Source organism: Myxine glutinosa, chromosome 4, assembly GCF_964187855.1.
Source record: "Myxine glutinosa chromosome 4, kmMyxGlut1.1, whole genome shotgun sequence".
Lineage (NCBI taxonomy): Eukaryota > Metazoa > Chordata > Myxini > Myxiniformes > Myxinidae > Myxine > Myxine glutinosa.
In genome coordinates, this window is record NC_136264.1 from 71,290,920 (window position 1) to 71,311,716 (window position 20,797).

At 45.2% G+C, this 20,797-nt stretch overlaps 1 protein-coding gene across 7 annotated transcripts in view; it reads right to left on the bottom strand.

Annotated features, from left to right (window-relative positions):
• Window positions 1-2,138: 2,138 nt before the first annotated feature.
• FCHSD2 (FCH and double SH3 domains 2) overlaps window positions 2,139-20,797 on the bottom strand; it is a 216,853-nt gene continuing 198,194 nt past the window's right edge. For all 7 annotated transcript variants that reach the window (XM_068112523.2, XM_068112522.2, XM_068112528.2 and 4 more), the window contains one exon: window positions 2,139-5,201. In XM_068112523.2, coding sequence (XP_067968624.2) covers window positions 5,124-5,201 — 78 coding nt within the window. In that variant the 3' untranslated portion in view covers window positions 2,139-5,123. The remainder of the gene's footprint in view (window positions 5,202-20,797) is intronic.

Genomic DNA, 20,797 nt, shown 5'->3' on the forward strand with positions numbered 1-20,797 from the left:
GGTGGTGAGGTGTTTTGAATTACTTGGTGGTGAGGTGTTTTGTATTACGTGGTGGTGAGGTGTAATCGTCCCAAACTTCCAGTCTGCACCTACCCCTCCCCGATGTATGTGCGGAGGGGTTCTTTCTTGAAAAAAAAACATTCAACCTAAATCTTCAACCTAAATTGCCTATAAAAATGTAATATCACAAACACAACAAATACATTTGTGCAAAATAATTGTTTGTATTATGATTGGTGACAACACAGCAACTCAGGTACAGTCATTATCCTCAGATAAAATAAGCCCCTTCCTCAGTATCGACGCTTGGTGAGGCGAGCGCAGCGAGCCAAGCCAAGCTAGTATATATATATATATATATATATATATATATATATATATGGTGCATTATTTGAAAAAAGTGCAAGGGTGCCAATATTTTTAGGCGCTGTATACACACACACACACACACACACACACACACACACACACACACACACACACACACACACACACACACACACACACACACACACACACCCAAAATACATTTTAGATGTTCTTTCAAAATATACACACTCGTATATAGATGTAGTTATAAAACTAACATTCGTGTCCTTTGTATTTTTTATCAGCATGTCATTTGTATAACGTTTTGAATGCACTTCATAAGTAGGACAACAATAGTTGTTCGATTTTAGTGAAGGAATGGAATGAGATGAGAAATTGTATGTTATATATTATACCTACTGCATACATTATTGAGATGATGCTGGTAAGAGGACGGAGCTTGCTTGTGGATGCATATACCACGTAGGTAAACATTATGGGAATGAAAGTATGAGGGGGTTGAATGAGTTGAAGGGAGCGGAGAGCCGCATGGTCGTTGTGTCATTCACATACATAACATTTTATCAGAGATAGTGGGTGAAAGAGAAGGGAAATATCGGCGAAGCCTGGTGTGGGTATCGGGTATGTGGTAAAGTTGAGTGATAAACCGGGTCGAGGTTGTTACGAGATAATTTGAAAGACAGGTGGACAGGTAGTGAGAAGTTTGCCGGGTTTCAGATGGAAATAATACAAAGAAAGGTTGTAAATAGATTAGAAGAGTACGATTGTTGTTGTTTCGTGTGTTGCAGGTAGCTGCTGTTTGTATCGTTTTCTGGGAGCGCCGCTGTGCCGCTGATGCAGTGCCCCTGTTACTCGTCAGCCGGTACTCATTTTGCCCACCTCGGAAGGTTGACAGGCTGAGTCTAACCCACCTGGTGTTATTTCAGCGGAACGACAAGGGCTCAAACGTAAGACCCTAGGATCTTAAGCCGGTCACCTTTGCCGTTAAGGCAACACCAGGCTGAGAAGAACGGTGAAAGGATTGTGTTCGGAAAAAAAAAAATCTTAACCGTATTTACTGAGGACGTTATTGGGGATTAGGAAAAGCCAAGTGGATTGCGCGCCGAGCATTGATGAGGTGGTGACGAGACCAGTACGCGCTGCTCGGGCAGGACGTGGCCGCTCGCAAAGAATACGCTTTGCGCATTAAAATGCGGCAAAACGTGCAGCTCGGGCGGCATCAAGTAGCATTCCATTAAACAAAAACGAAGCTTCACATGGAAACGTCAGGAATGAATGAGAATACACTTACAGCCATTGTCCAGGGGTTTACGCTCAGGATCACACAAGGTTACGGTCTAAACGGAGCACAAGGCGATGTGATCATGAAAACAAGTCGTGCAGAGAGGAGGAGAGCGAGAGAGGAAGGGTGCAGTCCACACGCACGATTATCCCCTCACATGCATCTCCACCACTGGCTCTTCCGCCATCACTCCGACCCAGGAACACCGACTGACTGCTCCGCACGCCACTCCCATTGCTTCGCCTCACCTTTTTCCGTGTCGCTTGTTTTTACAGCCTCTGGAACCTTTTCTAGCGGAGCGAGTGCGGTTGGAGTCGAGAAGCTCCGTACGCAACGACGCGCGGATACCGCGCGCACCTCAGTATATCGCCGCTCCCTCCTCGTCCCATCCACCCCACCAAGCACCCTGACCTCACCCAGAGACTCCCCCGTCGCTTCCCGATGTGACGCAGCTCGCTCTGCACAAGGAGATCCTTTCGTCTCCTCCCGTCAGATCTCAACATCATACAAGATAATGCCACCCACACCCATTTTTGTGTTTTATTCGTTTCCACAGGAGACAGAGCTATAAACAGATATGTCGAACGTTTTACATGATAATTATACAAGATAATATACAGTATATTGTGATGTCAGAACTTATTTATATAATTATGATCCCAAGGTGATATATATATATATATATATACACAGACTTGGCATTTAATATGGAATATTTTTTTTGTGGGGGTGAACTTACTTTTCAAGATGTCTTAGAACCAAAAGTTCATTGGAATTATGTTGAAATTATTCTAGATTTTGTTAATGTGACCTTTAAAAGAAACAAAAACCACATTTGACATTTTGAAACAAATAAATTGATCCTTGAAAGTGATGTAAACTGATATCGAACTCAATTCATGGACAGTACTGTGTTAATCTTCTGTTCGTTTTCCAGAAGTATCTCTTTATTTTGCACATTAGCCAAACATTTTTTTAAACAAAAACAAAAGTTAAATTACGACTGGGATTACGGACAGTAAAATTATAGTTCAGTACTTCGTGTAACCCCCACGAGCATTCAGGAGAGCACGTACACGTTGAGGCATGCTGTTCACGAGATTTGCCAAGGTTTGGACAGGAATCGCTTGCCATGCAGTGACAATAGCCTGCTGAAATTCACACAGAGGTCGGCTGCTGGTCCAAGTGGCCGATTTGACGCGTTAATTCTGCCCACAAGTTCTCTATCGGATTCATATCCGGGGACATGGCAGGCCACTCCATATGCTTTTCACCACGGTCAGCAAGAAATTTGTTGGATCATGCGAGCACGATGAGGCCGTGCATTGTCGTCTTGGAAGACAAAGTTTCCTCGAAAGGCTGCACGAGCAAATGGAAGCAATGTTTCTTCCAGAATGGCCCTGTACTTGAACTGGTTCAGGTTTCCATTCAGAACAACCAGGTCAGTTTTGCCCCCTGCATGAAAAGCAGCCCAAACGGTCAACCCACCACCTCCAGCTTGGACTCTTGGCACTGTACAATCTTTGTTGTAGGCTTCATGCACTTGTCTGCACACTCGGACGCGGCCATCTTGACGATAGACCAGAAATCTAGACTCATCACTGAAGATCACGTGATTCCAGTGTCCTGGCTGCCATTGACGGTGCTCTCTGGCCCACTGCAATCGGCGCTGGCAGTGTTGTCTGTTCTGGCGTCGCTTTCTCAGGGGACGCCTGGCATGATAGCCTGCTTGAACCAGTCGTTGATTGACTAGCCTTCTGGATACAGGCACATTTGTCAGTTGCTGCCACTCAGCCCTAAGCAGATTAGCTGACTTGGTACGGCCATTGCGGACTAACCGGTGGAGCTGGCGATCATCCCTCCTTGTGGTTCTGCGGGGACGTCCTGGCCTCGGTATTGGAGTAGGGACACCCCTCTGAGCATTTCGTTTCAGGATCTTTGACACCTGACCTTGAGTGATGCCATACTGCCGAGCAATCGCACGCTGTTTCATGCCGTAATTTCGTAAAGCCACCACTCCATGACAAACAGCATTGTCGAGTTGACGGACCATCTCCAGAGGAAGCGGCAATAACTTTTGGAGACGTGCAGCAGTTGTTTTCCACTAAGACAGAACGCAACAACCCTTGTATACCCGACTGTGAAGCCAATCATCAAATGCACCTGTCCGTACATTTTGCCACGCCACCTGTGATATAATCCTGTTGTTGACTTCTTGCTGCGACAGACAATCAGTGACATGGTTCTTTTAACAAATAAATCACCAAAGTGTAAAAGAAACTCACCAAATTGATATCCTAAGTTAAGAAAGTAAACCCAAGTCAAGAAAAAAAATATATTCCATATTAAATGCCAAGTCTGTATATCGAGTAGCCAAAGCCAATTTTAACCCTCCCTCTCCACCACCCCGCCATGCTACCTCTTTCCCTGGGTTGGTTTGACCAACCAAATCAAGTTAACGACCATGGTTATTGAAAGACTGGAGTTACTTATAATACACTTACTGGTCCTGAAGTGATCAGCTTTCATCCTATAGGTAGGTACATGGTGCTTTATGCAAGTACGCCCTGGATTGTAATAAACTTTACAAAAGCGTGAAAAAATAGAAAGACACTCCTTGCCCATTCGATCATAGCTGAACCTTTTTTTTTTTTTGCAAAATGATAATATAAATATATAGTATAAATTTGAAAAGCTTGCATAAAGTGGACTAAAACCAACTTTAAATCTGCATTCATTCCTATAGAAAAATGAACAATAAACATTCAGATAGAGAAGCATGCGTATGCACACCGAGTATACACAGAATTAGAGGCTATCGACATATTTTATACACAGAAATGGAAGGGAGCGGTGAGAAAGGACAACAGTGTCCAAAAGGAAAACAAGTTGCATGGAGGAAAAAGGGAAGAGAATGGAATGTCTAAAAACCCTGCCATTTTTGCATACGTGTCAACGCTTCCTCAAGAAAAACTGCGACAATTCAAGTAACGTAGTTAATTTGCTCTCCCATCACCAGCTTACCATCCGAATTGACAAGTGACCTTTCTTAGCCTTTTCAATATAACATCCTTCATTTGTGGCCCATCATCCTTGCTAATTCAGCAAAGCGCATATGACAGCATCTGAGCAAGAAAAAAATTCTGGAAAAAAAAGAAGAAGTCCTCATTGACACATCTTCATAATATTACAGTCAATATGGAAGTCCCCCAAGTTTGTCAATGGCACGAGCATCACTACACTTATAATGACTGAAAAAAGAGACCTTAAATGATCTGAAACAACTAAAAGCTACCCAAACCTGCAAGCAAAGTCCAGAGCAAACTGCTGTGGAATCTCATGGAAATGCTCACATTGCACCTGGCCCTGCCATGCGTATAAAACAACTCAATATCCAGAAGTTACTTTCTGATCAAGCAAACAAAATTTTGGCCCACATTGTGGCAGCCGTAGTCTTGGCTCGTGGCTTTTGGAAGCGTAGAGGTCAAGTGTACAACATCGGAAGCGAGCCTCAGACAAGCGTAAACTGTAGGTGGTCATTCTGGGAGGCACACTTTTTCGAGGGGGGTGGTGGTGGTGCGACTCGGACCTAAGGGACACAAGAAAAAGCAGACAGATTAAAAGGACTTGGAACAACCAAGTATTAAGAGTTCATCAATTTGGCACAAAGCGATGATCGGTTTACACAATTTGGTAAAACAGTAAAAGTCGTATGATGCAGTCCACCAACAAATGGTTAATTTCATCATATGGCAATTTTTACAGGCAAAAAGGGTTTTCCAAGGGAAGAAACCACATCCTTTCCCCCTCAATCATATGGCGACCTACTTAATACAGCCAACAGTCAAGCATGAGCTGCTTCATATTTCAGAGGATGCACTTCAAAGACTGGCACGTACAAGACATGGTTTTTGGTAATAAAGTGTATGATATGGTAAAATATGTGGTTTCTTTTTTCAATATCCAACTTGTATATCAGTAAATATACATACATATTTATTCATAGAGTGGAACCTCTTTTATCCAGACATCCAAGTAATGAAAGACACCATTATCTGGAAAAAAGAATGGCCAAAAAAGGTGTTTCCCATCTCCTCTCCCCCAAGATAATTTTGCATCAATTTGATGCTCTTCGAGGTTGTTGGTGACTTTTACTAGTCCTTTGTGCCCCTTTAGATGGGGGTCATTGTGTACAACCGCGTCGGCTCCACGAGTCTTTGAGGAAAGGTGAAGGCCATTATGCGCATTGATATTAGGTCTCCAGGGCCCACCTAGGAACAGGTAAAGCCGGAGGTAGGAGTCAAAGGAGCAGGTAGAAGCATGAAGCAAAGTGAGCCAAGCCTACGGAACCATCTTAGGTGACAGTATCAGTGGCAGCAATGGACTGACAGGTGATAGAGAGCAAAGGGGACGCAGGAGCATTTAAATTTATGCTCAAATCATGTATGAGATAATTTGCGTTTCAGTGAATTTGAAAAGTGTGTGAAATTTTAGAGTTGGGGAAATTGAAATGGTTTAAAGTGGCATGTATTTGATGATTTATGGCATTCGAGTGTATTTTGCTCCTCCCTTTTCTTTCTGTGGAAGATTTTTGATGACTGGAGACTGTGTGAAAAATGAGCTGATGTGAGTGGAAACATTTGGGTGTATTGCCAAATTTTAGGTGTTTATGGTGTCGGGAGTGAGTGGTATGAAGAGTAATGCCCCTATATCTAGTTATAGTGTAGGCCAGGGAGGGGTCAGAGAATTTGGAAAATTGGAGTTGCAAAGCTGCTGGTCATTGGGTGTTGCAAATTAGTAGTGAAATTACGAGTGAGAGTAGAAATGGATCGTTTGTGGGCTGGGAGTGTGTGGGATTAGAAGGAGAGCAATTATTGAAGGCACCGAGCCTTGGGGTCTCTTGAGTAGTTGAGAGCTGCCAGAGATGCCAGGGAAGGCGAATTAGCATTGAGGAGGACTCAGGTGTCGAAAAGAGAAGGCTTTCAGCATGTTGGTGTCACGAGAGCATGGTTGGTGTCAGAGAGAGTCGCACGGTGGGAGCCAGGGAGGTCACCATAATTGGCTATGGAGCGTGGAGCAACGCACCAGATTAGCCCCAAGGTGTCAGATCACAGATGCCATAGCAAGATAAAGCCAGGTGAGGAGGCCTGAGTCTGGGCCACACTACCAAGCTAGCTAATTGTGTGAGAGCACAGAGGAGGAAGTTATGAGGGCTATGCTCAAATTCGCATGATGAGACCAACAAGATAAGCAGTGGGTAAATTGTTCATTAGGACCATTGTAGTAAGATTGAAAGTAAATTGAAAAATGTGTTTTGATTAATGCACTAGGGTAAGATTAGAGGCTCTCCTCTACATCATACAATGAGTCCCTGCCACTGATAAGGACAGAATAGGGAAATTGGCATTTGAGAGGACCCATTGAGTCCCAAATTGGTGGGTAGTGGGTAGGTGCCACTCAGCTACCTTCTCCATCAATGAGTCAAGTTGGGCCACCACATCAGCCAGTAAGCTTCCCAGCTGCACCATAATCTCCTCCCCAGGAAAGAAAACAGATTAGAATTGGCCATTCTCTCCCCTGCTGCCAACTCCCCACAACCCTCCAATCTCCAGCCAGACAAAAACAAAATCGCTGTCTGCCTGCTCTGCTGACAAGCTCCAAGACCAGCCTGTTGCCATTGTTGCAATAAACCTTTTCCCTTGTCTTTGACTTTGCCTTGCTGGCCCTATGGCCAATGGACAATCTGCTGCCCATGAAATGTTGCCTCACTCCTCCATGAAGTCTTGGATGCTGTTCAACTTTTATGAATATGAATGCTCATGCTCAGAGCCATTTTTATTTTTATTGTGCTTTTAAAAATTCCGTTTAGAAACGGGAAGTACCTGCTTAGGGATGGGTGCCTCTGTGAAGGAAAGGATCCTGTTGATAGAATAGATAACCGGCCGCATTCACTACACTTTGAATACTTTGGGTACGAGAGTAGGACAGCATTGTTGTTTTAAAATAGTAATTTCCATCCTGTACCAGCAAAGCTACGTGTGAGACTCGGGAGGAGTCTGAGGGGAAGCATGGGGCAGTGTAACGAAACGTGGGTGTTAATTATGAATCAGTTATCTTTTAATGAATGTTAGCATAAGTGTTTGTAAGCCCAATGACCATAAGATATAGAGGCAGTTCCTCATCGCCCTAGACCCTCATATCTGTCTCTTTTCCCTCTGTGTTAACTCTCAAATCACCTCTATTGTCCTTTCACACCTTACAACTGCACTTCAACATGGCACATCAATGTAACCTAGGGGTGACTCCCGCACACACTCTGCAGAGAAGGCATGTCCATGTGTGCTACTTCTGAGCTACAACAGTGCATGCACGATATACGCAGAGTGAGATAGCTTCACCTGCGATGCGTGACCTCTAAAATACAGAAACGCTTGCATGACTAAGAGATGCAGAGAGACACCGAGGTGAACGCATGTCCCAGGGAGTTCCAAGGAGACGCTGCATTGAGGGGCCCCAGGGAGACGCAGAAGAGGTAGGCAGACGCCAGTTATGAAATCCCAAATCGGTAAATAAGGGTCTACAAGGTAAAGAGTGGTTTGAAGGGTGAGCCTGCTGCAAAGCGCCATTGGCATCTCTGTCCAGCCTGCGAGAAAAGCCTGCATCGTGCCTCCTGAGATTCACCACAGGGAAGACAGCATACACCTGCCGCACAGTTGTGTCAACTCTTCTGTTTATCCTGGCCCAAGTCTGCCCGCATAAGAACAGACCAAGAATAGTAGTTGAAACCGTTACTGTCTCGGTTTAGTGCACCGATCGGGTTTCTCTGTAACATTTTAATTCATATTCACATCCTGGCCCCCATCCCCATTATTTATTAAACCTGTTGCTTTTATCGTGTATTTCTGTGTATTTTGAGCTGTGAGATACACACATCCATGCACAAGGTTCCCGAGTTAAGTTATCCCATGAGTATTTGTATTCAGATATACCTCCCTTTTGTGTAGTGCGAGAACGGGAGATATGCGTATGCAGGGGCAAGAGGGCTTCTTCCTCCATACAATCTTGTTCCTCCCTCCATAAACATCTTCCACCTCCACCCCCTCTTCATAACTCGACATTCACAGCACTGGGCTGGTAACCATTGTACATTTTAGGCACATTATTTAAATCGGCTTCTCCTCTTTCCAAACACTGTTATACACCGCTCCAATTCAGTTTATTTACCTCTCTAGACACATTTGAGACATTAGCGATAGTAAGCAAACACATAAAGTACATGCTTCATCCTTGATTCCCCTCATAACCAATATTTTTCCCTCCGTTCCGACACATTTATTAAACACAAACACCTCATTTATTAAACACAAAGACCACACATGAAAACAGCCAAGTCTTTTCAGCTTGAACTCGCCTTGGCAGGAAGTGCGAGGAGTGGGGTGCTCCGTGAAGAAGTTCCCCGAGCACCAAGCATGGATGATTGACAGGAGAGGGGGGTGGAGCTTCTAGAAGCACACCAATACAGATGCTCTGTGCAGAACCAGGCTCACCCCGCTTAAACAAGTATAAAGGCGGAACGCAATCACTGTTCACTCCACCTTGGAACCAAGACAGAGATCTGCTGCTGAGGAGAAATCCTCGCCTTCGAACCGAGCCAAAGATCTGCTGAAGAGGAAGAGTGACTTGCCTGTGCTGAGGAGAAACCTGCATTGTGCTGAGGGAGAGACCCGTGCATGGAGGAGAAACCCACGTTGCACTGGGGAAGGGGCGCGTGGCGCCAAGGGAGAGACCCGTGTGCTGAGAAGCAGAGATCTCTGGTGGAGGACGAGGCTGCACTACATCGCACCATGATACCACACTGACCTCCCACCCCCACCAGCACCATGATACCACACTGACTCCCATCCCTAGTTCTCTTCCTCAGAGGCATTGAGTGTGGTGTGGTGTGTGTGTCCACACCACACTCAACACCTCTGAGGAAGAGAACTAGTTTGCTCTCGAAATGTCAGGTGATTAATAAGGGATTTAAAATTATTTTACTGCTCAGTGTGCTATCCTTTACAATATGAATCCTGAGTTGCAAATCTTTTGACATGTACGTGTGTGTGTATGTATATATATTGTTGCGGTTTTGAGTTTTGTATAATAAAGGTAAATTTCCCCCTCATAGTTAGTCACACAAACAACATGTAGCCACCCGATAGTGCAGTTATCTCTTAGTATTTGTGAGAATAGTCCTTTTCCTGTGTTAGTTTTGCGTTGAGTAGAGTAAGGAGAATAGCTCCTTTCATCGCTTCCATTGTCATATGCCACCTCCATCGCCTTACGTCTCTTTGTGCTGCCTTTGGCTTTTTGGCGCGAATTAACACGAGGCAGGCCTGGAGGGTCGAGTCTGGGGCCGAATGAGGGCGGCGAAGAAGCTGACGTGACGGTAAGCGCGAGCCGACAATCAGGGCTCACAGGGTGTGGCTGCAGCACTGCGTCACAGGGCGTGGTTGGAAGGTTCGAGAAGGCTCAGGGCGTGGCAAATATAACCCGTCACGCAAAGCTCCCAGGAGGACTCACGAGTAAGAGCGTCGAGCAGCAGCTGAGTAAGGACTCACGAGTTGAAGGAGCGCGGTCAGCAGTAGAGAGCTTGAAAGATAAGGGATCGGGGAAAGACGCGCATGAACCAGGATACGTGCTCATATGAAAGTGACGCTCGGTTGAGCTTGAAGCCAAGCCGCTATAGTGCATTGAGTTACGCGAGTGATAGCGCACTGGTTACTGAACGAGCTGTGGAACCGCCAGCCGCGCTGAGAGACGCGTACATTTCCCGCCTTCCTGCATCATCATCATCTGCTTTTGTTCGGGAGATGCGCTACGAGGATCCTTCCACCGCCTGCTTGCCATCATCGCAGGACGTGCTGGGACCGAGGAGAGCCGGACGGGGCCGTTCCTGGGCGACCAAGCCGGCGCGTTTGGCCTGAACATCATCCTGCCTGCAATTCCCTGTGTGAGTGTGAACGGGCCCGAGTCTGGGGTTTTAAGAATAAGACTGCTTAAGTTCTGCTCTGTGTCTCTGCTTCTACCGATCATTGTACATACTTGTGGGAATAATAAATTAAACCTGTGTTCTTCCTTCCATTCGATTGTTCCTGTGTTTTCCTCATTGACTAAGCGTGGTACGAATAGAACCGCTCTAATCGGGGTCCAATATCAACGGTGACTGCACGGACCACGTGGTACGCAATCCGCTCGGTGTACTCAAATTACATGTGGCTCGTGCAAGGCTTGGTTCCCCGCTTCCGTGGCGGCGCGGGTATTTAGGTACGAGCGAGAATTGGTCCCGAAACCCTACCTTGCGTTTGCCCAGAAGAGGCATTTCAAGTCTCTCGGTTCCCCCAAGCCCAGAAAGAACAAGGGGCTTAATCCCCCCTTGGTAAGGGTAAGAAGGGTGGCGGAAAACCGTAACAATATATATATATATATATATATATATACACACACATACTGCATATATCGCATATATACAGACTTGGCATTTAATATGGAATTTTTTTTTTTCTTGACGGGTTTACTTTCTTAAATCAGTATATCAATCTGGTGAGTTTCTTTTACACTTTGGTGATTTATTTGTTAAAAGAACCATGTCACTGATTGTCTGTCGCAGCAAGAAGTCAACAACAGGATTATATCACAGGTGGCGTGGCAAAATGTACGGACAGGTGCATTTGATGATTGGCTTCACAGTCGGGTATACAAGGGTTGTTGCGTTCTGTATTAGTGGAAAACAACAGTTGCACGTCTCCAAAAGTTATTGCCGCTTCCTCTGGAGATGGTCCGTCAAGTCGACAATGCCGTTTGTCATGGAGTGGTGGCTTTACGAAATTAAGGCATGAAACAGCGTGCTATTGCTCGGCAGTATGGCATCACTCAAGGTCAAGTGTCAGAGATCCTGAAACGAAATGCTCCGAGGGGTGTCCCTACTCCAATACCGAGGCCAGGACGTCCCCGCAGAACCACAAGGAGGGATGATCGCCAGCTGCACCGGTTAGTCCGCAATGGCCGTACCAAGTCAGCTAATCGGCTTAGGGCTGAGTGGCAGCAACTGACAAATGTGCCTGTATCCAGAAGGCTAGTCAACCAACGACTGGTTCAAGCAGGCTATCGTGCCAGGCGTCCCCTGAGAAAGCCACGCCTGACCAGACAACACTGCCAGCGCCGATTGCAGTGGGCCAGAGAGCACCGTCAATGGCAGCCAGGACACTGGAATCACGTGATCTTCAGTGACGAGTCTAGATTTCTGGTCTATCGTCAAGATGGCCGCGTCTGAGTGCGCAGACAAGAGCATGAAGCATACAACAAAGATTGTATAGTGCCAAGAGTCCAAGCTGGAGGTGGTGGGGTGACCGTTTGGGCTGCTTTTCATGCTGGGGGCAAAACTGACCTGGTTGTTCTGAATGGAAACCTGAACCAGTTCAAGTACAGGGTCATTCTGGAAGAAACACTGCTTCCATTTGCTCGTGCAGCCTTTTGACGAAACTTTGTCTTCCAAGATGACAATGCACGGCCTCATCGTGCTCGCATGATCCAACACTTTCTTGCTGACCGTGGTGTAGAGCATATGGAGTGGCCTGCCATGTCCCCGGATATGAATCCGATAGAGAACTTGTGGGCAGAATTAACGCATCAAATCGACCACTTGGACCAGCAGGCGACCTCTGTGCGTGAATTGCAGCATGCTATTGTCACTGCATGGCAAGCGATTCCTGCCCAAACCTTGGCAAATCTCGTGAACAGCATGCCTCAACGTGTACGTGCTCTCCTGAATGCTCGCGGGGGTTACACGAAGTATTGAACTGTAATTTTACTGTCCGTAATCCCAGTCGTAATTTAACTTTTGTTAAAAAATTTTTTGGCTAATGTGCAAAATAAAGAGATACTTCTGGAAAACGTACAGAAGTTTAACACAGTACTGTCCATGTATTGAGTTCGATATCAGTTAACATCACTTTCAAGGATCAATTTATTTGTTTCGAAATGTCAAATGTGGTTTTTGTTTCTTTTAAAGGTCACATTAACAAGATCTAGAATAATTTCAACATAATTCCAATGAACTTTTGGTTCTAAGACATCTTGAAATGTAAGTTCACCCCCACAAAAAAAATATTCCATATTAAATGCCAAGTCTGTATATATACAACAAAAACAACAACATGCATTTTAAGGCCATTTTCCCTACTAGAGCGGGGGTTAGCCTTGCGGTCCCCATGACAATCTTCTCCATTTTGCCCTATTTTCTGCATCTCTCCTTGTTAACCCCCTTGCCCGCATGTCTTCTTCCACCGTCTTTAGCCAAGTCTTTCTCGGTCTTCCCCATCCTCTACTTCCTTCTACATTTATTTCTATCACTCTTCTCAACCAGTCACTTTCATCCTTCCTCAACACATGACCAAACCATCTCAACCTGTTCCTCTTCACAGCATCAATCACAGGCTCTATTACCATCATCTTTCGCAATTCATCATTTGTCTTCCTCTCTCTCAGCGACACTCCGCACATCCACCGAACCATTCGCATTTCCACCCTTTCCAGCCTTCGTTGCTGCTCTACATTCATGACCCATGTCTCGCTCCCATAAATCATAACACTTCTCACACATGCAGCATACACCTTTCCCTTCAGCGTCAACGACACTCCCCTCCTCATCAGCACGCCACTCAGTTCCCGAAACTTCTTCCATGCACATCTCACTCCAGCAACCGTTGCCGAGTCTGATCCACCTTCTCCATTCAGCATGTCTCTGAGATAGCAAAATGTTTTCACACCTTCCAGCTTCACGCCGTCTCCAAGATCCAACTCAACATTTCCTCCATCTGCAGCTCCCTCTGTGCACACCTTACATTTGAATGTAGCTGCCACACTGGTTCATGACCCTCTCAGACCACTACATTTTTGATGAACCTACTCAGCGCACATTGTACATTGAATGGAGTTCACTCCAACACCCTTCCTGCACACAGCACATGGCCACTTCCCAGTTCTTTCCACCTCACCACATGCTTTACCACTTGCCATCACCTTCGTCTTTCCTATATTCACCTTCAGACCTTTTGTCTCCATACTTTCCTTCCACTTGTTCATCTTTTCCTTCAGTCCATCCATACTTTCCGCAATCAACACCAGATCATCTGCATACAACAACTCCCATGGTAAACCCTCCTTTACGGTCTGAGCCAGCACCTCCATCACAGCTACAAATAGTAGTGGACTTAGTACCGACCCCTGATGCACTCCCACCTTCACCTCAAACTCAACACTGTTCCCGTCCTTCGTCCTTACAGCTGTGCGCACTCTTTTGTACATTGCCATCACAACTCTGATCAACCATTCCTCCACTTCTAACTTCCTCAATGCCCATGTCAATACTTCACGTGGAACCCTATCGAATGCTTTCTCCAGATCAACAAACCCAAGAAACAACTTCTTCCTCTTCTCCATGTACTTCTCCTGCAACTGCCTCACAATAAAGAGCGCGTCTGTCGTTCCTCTTCCTGGCATAAATCCAAACTGCATTTCGTCGATCTTCACCTTCTTCCTTATCCTCCTCTCCAACACCATTTCCAATACCTTCATTCCATGCTCCAATAACTTTATCGCTCGGTACGAGCCACACTCCAGAGGGTCACCTTTCCCCTTGTATAGAGGGACAAGGGTACTCAGTTCGCAATCCACTGGAATGCTGCCTTCTTTCACCACAAGATTACAGATCTCTGTCATTCTCTTCACACCCCAACTTCCTGCTGCCTTCAACATATCTCCCACAACTCCCGTCGGCCCTCCCGCTTTTCTACTCTTCATTGCTTTTATCGCTTCCTCAACTTCCTTCTCAGTTATCTTCTCTGCCGGTCCTAAAACTGGGTTATTCTCTATGTTGCCATCCCATTCATTCTCTGTATTCAACAGCATTTCCATATATCTTTTCCATCTTCCTTTAATTCCATCTGGGTCCACAACGATTTGTCCCACTTCATCCTTCAAGCAACTCACCCCCATCACATCACACCTCTCTTTCGCTATCTGCTTTGCAATCCTGAATACCGCTCTCTGACCCTCTTCCGAATCCAAGCGTTCTCCGAACATTTTCCTACATGGCTCCTGTGCCTTTGCTACCTCTTTCTTTGCAGCCTTCTTGGCTGCCTTATAACTTTCATGCTCTGCGTTTTCTGCTCCCGTACCCTTCACCTTCTGCCACTCCTTGAACTTCTTTCTCTTCTCGTCAATCCTCTTTCCAACTTCATCATCCCACCACCATGTTTCCGAGTGCCTCGGTGGTCCTTTTGTCCATCCACATACCTCACCAACGGCTCCCAACAGACTATCTTTGATTGACATCCAACCACTTTCAAGCTCAACCACATCATCTTCGACCCGACTCAGCCTCTCTTTTAATGCCTCCCTTACTGTCACCTCTTTCAACCTCCACACCTTCATTCTCGGTTGGTACTTCACCCGCCAAGCTCTCCTCGCACCTTTCACCCTTATGTCGCAGACAACCAAGTGGTGCTGTGAAACATCCTCCCCCGGGATCACCTTTGTGTCCCGGAGGTGCCCCCTATCTCGCCTACGCACCATCAGGTAGTCAACAGTTGTCTATGACCCACCTGACGTGTATGTAACAAGCTTATTATCCCCTTTCTGGAACTGAGTATTACAAATCAACAAATCAGCTCCATCAGCAAACTCCAAAATCCTTTCACCTTCTCCATTTCTCACACCGGTATCCGTAACCCCCATGAACTCCCTCAAAACCGTCCATACTCCTTCCCACATGTCCATTTAGGTCTCCTCCTACCACAACAACTTCCTCATCTTTCACGTTTTCCATCAGCTTCTCTATCGCACACCAGAACTTGTCCTTCTCTTCATCGCTCCGACCAACCTGCGGAGCATATCCCGAGATGATGTTCACCAAGAGCTTTCCAATCATCATTTTCACCATCATCAACCTATCACTCACTCTGGTCACACTCACCACACTGTCTACAAACTCCTCAGAAAACAGGACACCAACACCATTCACGCCCTCCGGGCACCCTTGCCACACAAACTTGTATTTCTGTCCCTGCCTACCCTTCACCATTCTCACACCACTTCCCTTCCATCTCATCTCTTGCACACAACATATGTCCACTCTTCTTCTGACCAATACTTCCACCACTTCTCCTGATCTCCCTGTCATTGTCCCTACATTCCATGTCCCAAACCTCAGAAACCGATCTCCACTTCAGGCTGTACCCTGCCCATATGTAGTTGTAATTGTCATGGTTCTCTTTTTGAGGCAATGTTTTTATAGCCGGATGCCCTTCCTGACGCCAACCCTCTTAGTCGCCTCTTACGACACGCAGGGATACGGTGTACCTATTCTAACCAGGGTACACACCGTACACACCGGTCCAAGTCAATTCATGTAAAACTAAAAGCACAAGGATGGCCGAGTCGTCCTCCCAAATACATTACACATCCAAGCTCCTCCACAAGCTTGAGATCACCATTGATAACAAAGAAAAGGTTCGTTTACACTACACGTTAAGTAGCTAAGATGGCCAGGCATACAGAATGTAAACGCAACACTTTCGAAGGTGATGATGCACGAAAGAAAATGCTTGATGAAATGAAAATGAAAATGCTTGATGAAAATGCTTGGTGCACGAAAAAACCATCAATAAACTATATTCCCAAATGGAGCACTCCCAAACATACCCAAATACAGACAAAAGGAAATCCAACTGAAAAACAAAGAGGTGTGATTTAGTGGGCACTTAGTCTTAAATCGGCTGGTGTATCTCGTCAGGAATCGTCAAAGATCGTCCGAGGCCCTGGCGTCTTTGCGCATGAAACACACTCCTTGGCGCGAAGTAGGCCTTCCGCGTGAAGCGAACGGCCTTGGCGTGCAGCTCGCTCTTCCCAGCCGTGCTTGTCCTCACGATGTCTGCACGGAAACCACAGCTCTCCGTCCACAGTTCCCCTCCTCACGACCGACCCCAGCAAGACGTCAGAAGACGACCGCTCCTGATGAAGCCGGGACTCGAACTCGCACGACGTGAGAATGTCTTGCCTGATCGATGTACCTCCAAATTGGCTGGTGTATCTCCGTCAGGAATCGTCAAAGATCGTCTGAGGCCTTGGCGGGAAAATGTGTTCGTTGGCGCGAACTAGGCCTCGCTGCGTGTCCGCTCCACGCAGAGCTTAAAGAAGGTCCGCAGGACGAACCGCCGCTTCGAAGTCAGCACGAACCAGGATGCACAGCTTAAAGAAGGTCCGCAGGACGAACCGCCGCTTCGAAGTCAGCACGAACGACGATCTCTAAACTTTGATGCCGTGGAGAGCTCGAAAGTACGATTCGTGTATGTATACTCAGAGGCAAAAGTTATTGTGACATGGAATTTTTTCATTGGTAATCTTGTGAATGAATTTTTGGATTTGAACCAGAGAAAGACTTTGTTAAAATGGTCGAAGAAACGCAACCAAGCAATTGTTGTTCGAATTGCACGAAATTTGCAAGAAGCATGACATATTCGAGAAAAATGGCCAGCAATGTTCACTTCAAAAGGCCAGACAACCAGACGCTTATCATTTCCACTCAATGCAGTCTTAAGAAGTGCAGAAGTCAGAAAAACACCTATATTCATCATTCTGGAACAAGTTCGACATGCCACGCCTCGGGGAAAATGACTGATGGAGAGCTATAGGTATGCTTCAGTCTGGTACCTCGCAGCGTGACGTTGCTCGTCGATTCAACGTCCATAGAAACACCATTTGGCACTTATGGCGACGTTTTCAGCAAAACAATCAAGTTATAGACCGTCCCCGTAGTGGCCGCGCACCAGTAACGACCCCATGTCAAGACCGATGCATTCGAACCACGCACCTCCGAAACAGGTTCCAGCCAGCAACCCTTACAGCCCGTACCATACCTGGCAACAGAGGTGTATCTGCGAGAACAGTCCGACGACGTCCACGCGTCTACGGCATCCGTGCAAGACGCCCAGCCCGACGGCCAATTCTAACGCCAGAACATCGACGTCGACGTCTCCAGTGGAGCAGACCACACGTTGCTCGAGTTGTACAGCTGTATCTTAATCAGAACAATGTTAATGTGTTACCCTGGCCCGGAATATCCCCTGATTTGTCACCCATTGAACATGTCTGGTATGAAATGGAGCGACGTTTACGACGTCATCCGAATCCTCCAACAACGCTGCAGGAACTCCGCCAAATCCTTCCTCGGATATGGAATGATCTTCCCCAGGACTTTCATCGACGTTTAGTGGCCTCAATGAGGCGAAGGTGCCAGGCCTGCATCAATGCACAAGGTGGACACACTCGCTACTGACCGTGTGAACTTGCTTGTGAACCCCCTCTTGTGTTGTGGCTCATTTGCATATGCCAGGTGTGCTGTTCTTATGGACTGTTGATCGTTACCATACCTTGAAACATTTGTCTTTCCATGTAATAACATTTCATTCGCGGCAGTAAAAGTTTAACACTGATTCTGTTTGTTGTTTGTGTGTCACAATAACTTTTGCCTTTGAGTATATATATATATATATATATATATATATATATATATATATATATATATATATATATATATATATATATATATATATATATATATATACATATATATATATATATACATATATATACACATATATATATATATATATATATATATACTCAAAGGCAAAAGTTATATATATATATATATATATATATATATATATATATATATATATATATATATATATACATATATATACACATATATATATATATATATATATATATATATATATATATATATATATATATATATATACATATATATATATATGTGTATATGCATTCAGACCTCAACATTCACGGTCCCAACATTTGCGGGTTCCGCGTATTTACGGTTCATAACATGTGACCTGCTTCAACATTTGCGCCTCACGTATTTGAGGTAAAAAAAAAGAAAAAGAAGTAACATCAGGACTGGTCTCCTATATCCACTATCGTTGATGTTGATTCAGCCTGGGAATTCTTCTACAGAAACCTGCTCTCTCTTTTGCACAGATTCATCCCATCTCTTCAATTATATATCTTACCCCTCTTCCTGCTCTTGGTACTCTGAATCCTGTGGCGAGGCAGTTTCTTTTAACCAATTGCATTCTCCTCCTCAAAGGCAAATCCAACTGAAGACAACCTCAGATCATTCCACAAAGCTCGCAGCAAGTGTGTCTACTCGCTCAAGAGCCAGAAAACAACATCTGTCCAATCTCAAGAATGAGCTTTCAAACTTGTCTCCCTCCTCTAAAACCTGGTGGTGCCTTGTCAAGACTTGCACCCTCTGCCCTCTCCGTGCTTTGTCCCCCTCATGTATCTGCAGGACCCACATGGTCCAACAGCAACCCCCTCCTCGAGAAACTGCCTAAATCCAGAACCACTGCTCACCACTGATTTATTCCTTTTTTCCCATCTGTGGAACCACCTTCCATACTCTCTTCAATCTCATTCTTCCCTCCAGATCTTCAAGACAGCTGTTCACCACTATCTCAAGTCATCCCCCAAGTAAGAACCTTATTAACCTGCAAAGCAACTGATAGATTTTCTGACAGCCCAGATCATCAGCTGAGTTCCTTTTTTCCTCGAGGTTTCGACCCATTCAACCAAGAACCTCTCCAAACTGTGGGTCCACAGTCATTTGTGGCCATGCATATGCATCAGTAGATCTGGAACCTCAGCTGTATCCAGACAGTCAGTCCACACAACAATGCAACCTCACTATTTAAACTGTCGACCTTTGTTGTTCGATAGTTTAATACAGTGCCCTCCCTCGGTATTGAAACAGTGAAGTCAAATTTGTTAATATTGCTACATACTCAAGAAATTTGCATTTGAGATCAAAATATGAATATGAGGCAAGAGTACAGAAGGCCTGTTTTGTTTCTTGGTATTTCTACGTGTATATGTTTTACCACAGTAGAACAACAGCACTTTTTATGTTCAGTCTCAATATAGAAACTGTCATTGTAACAGATTTCCCCATGTGCTCCACGGAAGCCCCTAGCAATCAAAATGAAATGTTTTAAAATGTGTTTATTTGATTGCTTCATAAATATAGTTTAAAATTTTTTAAATTGTATTTAATAAACAAGTACACCATCTCTGTACGGGAGCGGTAAGAAGGGTCATGTTATTATCTATACTCTCTGGGGTAAATAGATTACAGTAGATCTAGGCTCGGGCCTCAGGCCTCGGGGGTGTGTTCAGTTACCAAGTTTATTGTAGAGCGCTCGCCAAGTGGTTTTAGCATTCAAGCAGGCACTTCATTCGAAATCGTTGATAAGGAACGGCTGGCTTGGCAAGTGCTGGCTAGCTGCTTGGTAACTAAACACACCCAGGGTCCCTCCCTTTAGGTTTAGTGTTAAACAGCAGTAGCGACTGTTTCAAAAGGTAATCATACGTGTTTGTCATTGATAATATTTTTGGGGGCCCCATGAAATGCTACGATAAGCTATTTATATATGTTAACATTCAAGCAAGCACTTCTACGCCCATTAATTCACCCCAATTCCACTTTTTTTTTAATACCGACTTCTTTCCTGGAAGTCCTAGCAGTGTCCACGTGTTTGTTTGTTTTTTTACCTCTCCCACCCCCACCCCCCCCCTCCCCATTCCCACACCTCCTCCCCCAAGCCCTCTCCCTCCCACAGATCTCCCAACGTCCCTGCTCTCCATATTGTTCTCCCGCTCCCTTTATCAAATGTTTTATGTGTCAGTTTGTCTTTTTTGTGATCAATGTTAGCTCTAACATGAGCCTCGACCTTGTATACAAAAAAAACATGGCATTTATCCAAGGAGGAACCCCCCCCCCCTCGCTCCCCCCCCCCCCCTGGGGAGGGGGAGTATTATTAGTATTGATATTTTTGTGTAATAACATTAATATTATGCTATTATCATTAATGTTGTTATTACCTCCGCCACCGAAGGTGGGTGGATGTTGTTTTCACCCCTGTCTGTCTGTTTGTTTGTCTGTCTGTGAACAAGATATCTCAAAAAGTTGTGGACGGATTTGGACCAAACTTGGTGGACCGGTTGTGTGTGTGACAAGGACGAATCGATTCTATTTTGGTGAAGATCTAAATATGGATTCGG